The 6,642-nt window shown below is 40.0% G+C and overlaps 1 protein-coding gene across 1 annotated transcript; it reads right to left on the bottom strand.

Moving 5' to 3' along the window:
• Positions 1–319: 319 nt before the first annotated feature.
• LOC310935551 (phosphatidylinositol 4-phosphate 5-kinase type-1 alpha-like) lies at positions 320–6,314 on the bottom strand (the record flags this gene model as incomplete). The annotated part of the gene is made up of 15 exons (XM_083899480.1): positions 6,228–6,314; positions 5,811–5,956; positions 4,395–4,429; positions 4,096–4,182; positions 3,784–3,914; positions 3,555–3,672; positions 3,153–3,305; positions 2,498–2,797; positions 2,212–2,414; positions 2,034–2,117; positions 1,820–1,868; positions 1,647–1,731; positions 1,408–1,572; positions 1,096–1,303; positions 320–377 (listed from the first exon to the last, which is right to left on the bottom strand). Exons 2-15 carry the CDS (start codon positions 5,863–5,865, stop codon positions 320–322), a joined length of 1,731 nt encoding a protein of 576 aa, XP_083755606.1. The 5' UTR covers positions 5,866–5,956; positions 6,228–6,314.
• Positions 6,315–6,642: the final 328 nt, after the last annotated feature.

The following is a 6,642-nucleotide window of genomic DNA, read 5'->3' as shown; positions in this document are numbered from 1 at the left end:
ACACTCACTAGTGTCAGAACACGCCCAGTTACATACTCTTCCCATGTTGAGATTTGGAAATCAAAGTGCAAAAATAACAATAATATAAAACAATGAAATATCCAACTTGGTCATGTGGAGACTGTAACAGTTATGGTACCTCTAGTAACACGAAGGGGGTTATAATATTTCATCCACGCTCAATATGGGTTCATTTGAGTCTCATTCCTGCATACAATTCTGTAAACGATAGGTAAAGGACCTGGTTAGTAAACCACTCACAGAAATGATTGAGAAATATGAGAAATTGTACTTACAGAAGACTTGTTTGTGGCAGGAACTATGTCACAATTGCTTTCAGGGCAGCAAAGTTTTCTTTCGGAACCTCTAACTGAGCTCTGAAAACAAAAACAAGAAGATGAAACTGCTACACAATACAACGATAGGTTAATTGAATACATTTAAAGATGACCTGGTTTTCCACCAAGCTTAAAAGCATTTCTACATTGAGAACTCATCTATGTACAGGTCTACTGACATAAGTATGGCACTTAGACAGACAATTAGTATGATTAATTGTAGCCAGTAGAAGCATGGACAGTGAAATTTAAAAAAAAAAAAAATTAAGAAAGTTAAATGGCTTTGCAGACCTACTACTATGTTTTAGATTGACTGGGTTTGCCTTTAAAACTGGCCATAAATAATATATTGGTAATCAGCTGGTCTTGAAAACATTTCACAAAAAAAGCCTAGGGAGAAAAGCAACTCCAGAATACTTCTACTTTTAAAAAAGGGTACAGAAAATGTGTCTGTGACACGTGAGCTGTTGACCTGCAGTTCAGCAGAGATTCACCAGCTGTAGTGAGGTGTGTGATCATGCTCTCCAGTAGTGAGCAGAGAGTGAAGGAGGGAAGCTAGAATACTAAGCTACAGAGGATCCGTCACTTTGACAGGAAGTGAGCTGAAGATCATGATCTCATACTGCTCCCCAACGCCATCAAACAAGGTCTTTTATTATCGTTTAGATTGAGAGACCCATGATGGCAAAAATTATATAGTGTGCGTTTTAATCTGGTTACTGTAGAGGTTTCAAATAATTATGCGTTTCCCTTTTACCTTCTGGAGGCACTGCTCTCCATATGTTTACTCAACATTTTGTTAATATCCACTCCCACTGACTTGGATGTATCTTGAGCGTGAGGCGAAGGCTGAAATGTGGGAATGAGCCCAGGTTTTTCCAAGGAGGTGGCGGTTTCTGCAGAGTCGCCATCATTTCTGGGCGGTAAGGACTTAGGGAGCAGGTCAGGACGACCTGATTTTATGACTGAGTGAAGAAGATATGGAAACATTTGTTGTTAACAGAACTACTCAGGTTGGTGATTGCATGTACAACATTTCAAACATGGCTATTCTTTTTCCTGTTCTTACCATTGTCTCCATCCGTTTCGTCTCTGGTCTCAGTGCTAATTTGATGTTGGAGACCACCATATTGGCTGCTGCTGGTGCTGATTTGAGAGAACAGGGGAGGCCCGGCCCCAGCTGGTTTTCTCGCAGGACCCATTGCACGGCGCTTCTTAGATGGTGAGTTCTTCACTAGATACAAGAGAGGAAACTGTTAATTTAGAACCAGATAATTGTATCCGTGCTCAGATACAGTATATACGTACATGAGACCTTCCTGAAGAGTGTGCCACACATGAACTTCTGAAACCGCTCTGCATAAAAACCTGGATTGTGAACAGATACAGTATCCTGAAAAAAAGATTTGATTATGAGTGAACATTTGATTTTTTTGATTTTAAAGATTAAACCTGAGGTTAGCCTAGCTGAAATACCTTACCCCGTCATGAACCAAAGATTTCCACGAGTGTTCAAGCCTCTTCGCAAGTCTGTAAATCAACACACAAAATGCAGGTGAAGAGACATAAGATACACACATGAAGAGACATGAATTGAAAGAAAGATAGGTAGCATATATAATCATATTTTTGGTAAAATTAATGTAGCTAAATGACTATACTGTGATACCATTTTCTATAAAAGTCTGTCTTTACCTGTAGGATTGCAGAATGTCAATGATTCCAATGTAGACTAGAAGCCTCTCCCCTTTTGAGTTTCGTGCTGGTATTCCTCCAGTTCTGTAGAATAAAAGAGAAATTATTGTAATAGTGCATCTTTCCTTTCAGTAAACATTTGATTGTGGTGATTGGAAATGTTAACCCTGAGACTCACTGGTCCTCTGTGTCCAATGATCCCATGCTTCCTGTATCTGCTTGGATGGCCTCCATAGCAGTTCTGTACAGCGACTTTTGCCCTTGTGGCCTCCTCTGATCCATGGCTCCAGCCTCCTCACTCTGCTGCTCGAGACAGGCCTGGTCTAAATTGTGGATTCCCACCAAAAGGCTGTAGTCCATTATCTTGAAACTCTGCAAAACCTGAAAACAAGCATGTTTTATTTTCAGTAAATGTGAGATTTTGCTTCCAGTTTAGTAAGTAATATGTTTAATATGCTTCTCACCAGACAGTCTCTCTGAATGGTCTTGCAAACCGCATTGTACATGTCCCCCTCCAGTAACAGCCCTTCAGGTGTATCCTGCAAGAAATCCAGGTCCTTGTATGTGGGAACAGCCTTTTCCCTCTCTTTAGCTGAAGCCCGCCGCCTATAGGTGGAGCCCTTAAGATCAAACTTGAGGTGCATTCGCACTGTACTCGGCAGCAAATTGTTCATCACTACGATGCGGATGTTTTTTCCTGCTGCCTGAACACAGTAGAGTCCATAAAACTTTGGTAGTAAGGTGCGCTTGTTCTGGTTTAGGTTCTAGAGGAGGAGAGAGGGAATAAGACTTCAAAAACAGCAGTCAAATATCAATATAATTTACTGGAAATTAAATTTGTGCTTCACTATAGGAAAAGATGGACAAACAAGTAGCCAATCCACGCCATAAACAAAAGATGCAGCCAACCAACACTGACATATTTTAGCAGCATGTGACCAAAAGCCTTCACTTTACTTGGGTTTAATTTTCAAATCTGGGAAGCTTGGAATAAATTACAATAAAAAAATCACTAACTATCACTTAATCGCAATATAAATGTTAACAAGATGACAATGATTGCAATTATTCGACAGCTACCATCTTACATTTCTTACGTAACCTCTAATTAGAACTTACCATATAGTATCCTGGAAGCAGTTTCTGCAGAAATTCTGCCTCTTTGTGCTGAACCGTTTTAATGATGTATTCATCATCACTTGAGAGGTAAAACAGTGATCCACTGGCACCAGAGTTTGACAACTCAATCAGCGACTCATTACACAGAGAATACTACAACAAACACAGAGCACAGTGGTTAGACAACATGACAGGAGAAACTGTAACATCAAGAGTCAGCCATTGGGGCTGCTGGTTATCACTTCCCTAGATTTGCTTTCTTCAATTGCAGCCTCTTATTCCTTCTAAAAATATTCAAAGCCCTTTCTTTGGATATTAACTGTATATTTTTGAATAATTAATAATCAAATCCAAAAGAAGAAAGTACAGATGTGAGAACACCAAAGAAGAAAAAAAAATTACCATGTAGTCATCAGGACGGATTCCAAACAAGTCTCTAAAGTAACGAAAAGCCATAGGAGCATACGTCTTGAACCTGAAGTCTCCATAGTGGTGTGCTGGTGTCAAGTTGCTGCCCTCACTGCAGGTAAACAACAAAAGGGTCTGACAATTACACCACATACAAGTTAATGTGCACGTGTTTACAAAGCATGTAGCATACTACATTGTATTCATCATATCTTATTCTTACTTTGGGAAGAAGATGCTTTCCACCACTTCAAAGTCATGCAACAGAACATCTCTTTCAGGTTTTTGGCTTAAGCTGCCCACCGTGTGTGTGATGCCTAACTGGATAGCACCTTTGAGGGCCGATGAGGTTGTCTGAGAACAAGAAAAATATTTAAAAATACTTTAATCTTTCCACTTTAACACAGTCTGGCTCATATCGAGTTTTGAACGGTTGATCAGCGTAAACAACACCTCTGGCTGATCTGACAGTTTTATATAGTTTCTTTTCAGTGAGGAAATGCAAGTGTTAGTCAATGATGAGCCGATCTCCCACCTTCTTGTATGTGGTCTCCCCACTGGGATCAATTCCTCGATGGCCAATCGTCTTTTTCATGGCCTGAGTCATGGTGGGGCTTGGACCCTGTCAGTAGAAAGATAAGCAGAAGGGAGAATTACTGGAAGAAAAAAACATTCATTGCAAGTTTGCAGCAATATGTTTGAAAGAGGAAGGAAATAAGGATGTGCCAACTAAATATCAGTTAATTCCTCACTGCTTGGGAGGAATGCAACATGTGTTTCCTTACTGACAGGATTACGCATTTCCTTTTCAATCAAAAATCAGTCATTTCTTACCTCTGGATAAGCATTTTTACGAGCCCCAGTCGGATCTAGAATGGGAGAAGAGAGAAAGCATTCAAGTAATTCCACTAAATACACAGGAAAGGAAACAAGTTGACTAAACAAATGTAGCTTTCACATTGTATGCAAAAAACATCGAACAATCCCTGATGGTGTAAACAGAGACTGCAGCCGAGCTCTGACGAAAGCATGCAGAAGTTCCTCATTAATTACCTCTGAGATAATACAGTTTCCTCCACAACTGACTCTGCAGGTCTTTGCAAGCAATGGAAGGAATTAAATAATAAGCATTACAATTAAAGTAAGACTTCAAGAGCTCAGGGCGCGAGGGCTTTGTTGTTTTTATGTTGTTCAATTCTGAAATCTAATAGTGTGATATTTTCAAATGAACTGAACTGATGTGGGAAGAGCAGTTTGAAAACCCCACTTTCCAGCCAGAGAGAGGCAAAACAAATTAGCTAATAAGTTCAATAAGTCTTTCTGACATGACTCTTGAAACGCTCGTAGCTAACGTATTTCCTGTTAAAACAAGCTCCTGCGGAGTACTTCTCGCCATTGACGTCACCTGCGGTGTTCACCAAAGAGGAAACTGAGAATGATGTTTCCATGGGAGAGGATGATAGGGAGGACATTTCTGGAGTGAGGTCATATATGGTCGAACTGATATGCAATCTTGTGTGTGCTTCTGAGGAGGGAGAGACCGAGAGACCAGAGAAACACAGGGCAATCCCTGAGATGGAGTTGAATGGTACATTGGGTTGGGCCAATGTAAGGATTATACAGAAGTTAATGGGATGCAAATTCTTCTTCTTCATCTAAACATTTTCAGCAGACTAAAGAATGAGTGCAATCCTGCCTCCACAGTTCAAAGTTCTCAATCACAGTTAGAAGTTCTCTAGAGTTCTTCTCATCCTCTCATCTCCTGTCTCATCCTCTTCCTCACTATTCCAAGCTCTTAAACACAGTTCAAATTTATTTATCGTAGTTTACTCCCCCCTGAGTACTAGATGAGTCACCATAATCTTAAACTAGACATGAGAGTATACCAGTTAAGTCTAATGTTGTATACTGGCATGTCAGTGACATGGCAAGCAATATAAATGTGATTAAAGCACTACAATGTTGACTTTCATGTTATGTGGACTTTGAAATAGCATTTTCATGGGGTCAATACAAAACAGAGAGGGGAGAGGAACTTTCTGGATGGGAGAATTGAGTAGATGGCTTGAAATTGTGATAAAGGGACAGCGGGAGGTGAGAAAGCAGTTGGGTGGAGAACTTTGAGCTGTGTTGAAGCCACTAAATGAGTAACAAAATCCAAAATTGAGATTAAAACAATTATCACATCTTTTCTTTTCAATGGCATGTGATCCATAATAATTATAATAATAATAATTTCAAGTTACTTACTGCCAGTGGGGCTCTGTAGCTCTGAGCCTGGAGGCTCTTCTGCAGCTGTGGCCATTCAGAATGGTCACTGAACTCGAGCTTGTTCTAATGAAGCTCAGATGCTGAGTTTCTCCTCGTCAGGGAGAGCTGCTCAAGTAGGTGGAGACCTGTGTGGACAAAGTGTTGCTCAGAAATCTCAAGATGACTTCATACTATTAATCATGAAACAAGCCAGCCATGTTAACTTCCTGTGATGATGAATGAGTTGATCAGCCTATAATCCACATTAACTACATTCATTGAGCTGCTTGTTCCCGCACCATCTACCCAACATGTCTGGATTGCGACATTAAACGAAATAGAGGCGCGTAAGCTAGCTGCTAACACAAACGTTAACTCTCCTAAGTTAAAACCAAAGAAGTTGCTCTTATAACTTACCAACAACAGCACACACCAAACAGCAAACTCACTCTAACAACTTCTGAGTGATTCTCGCAGTTTCCAGGGAAATAAAACAAACTTTTTTCTCTCGTAAAGACAGACTACACTATTTTCTCCTAAACTAATAAACAAGGAAGCAATGCGGAAGCGGCAATTCTGTGTTCTCCTCCGAGATTAAGAGTAAGTACAGCACTTCCGATATCGACTTCCTTCAGAATAAAATACAGTGTCACAATAAAAGCATTCATTTCAAATTAACCTAACCAAACAAAAGGGACCACAAACACATGCTTAAAATGCGCATTTCTGGTACAAAATGTGGGAATGTATTAAACTTGAGCTCATCAGTGCCTCCTTATTCCTTCCTATATCCAGCAATGCTCGTAAATCTAATGGGTATTAATTTCAGTTG

Source organism: Microchirus variegatus, assembly GCF_963457635.1.
Source record: "Microchirus variegatus genome assembly, chromosome: 13".
Lineage (NCBI taxonomy): Eukaryota > Metazoa > Chordata > Actinopteri > Pleuronectiformes > Soleidae > Microchirus > Microchirus variegatus.
Note: the sequence above shows the minus strand (reverse complement) of the source record. Positions and strands in the feature narration are given on the sequence as shown.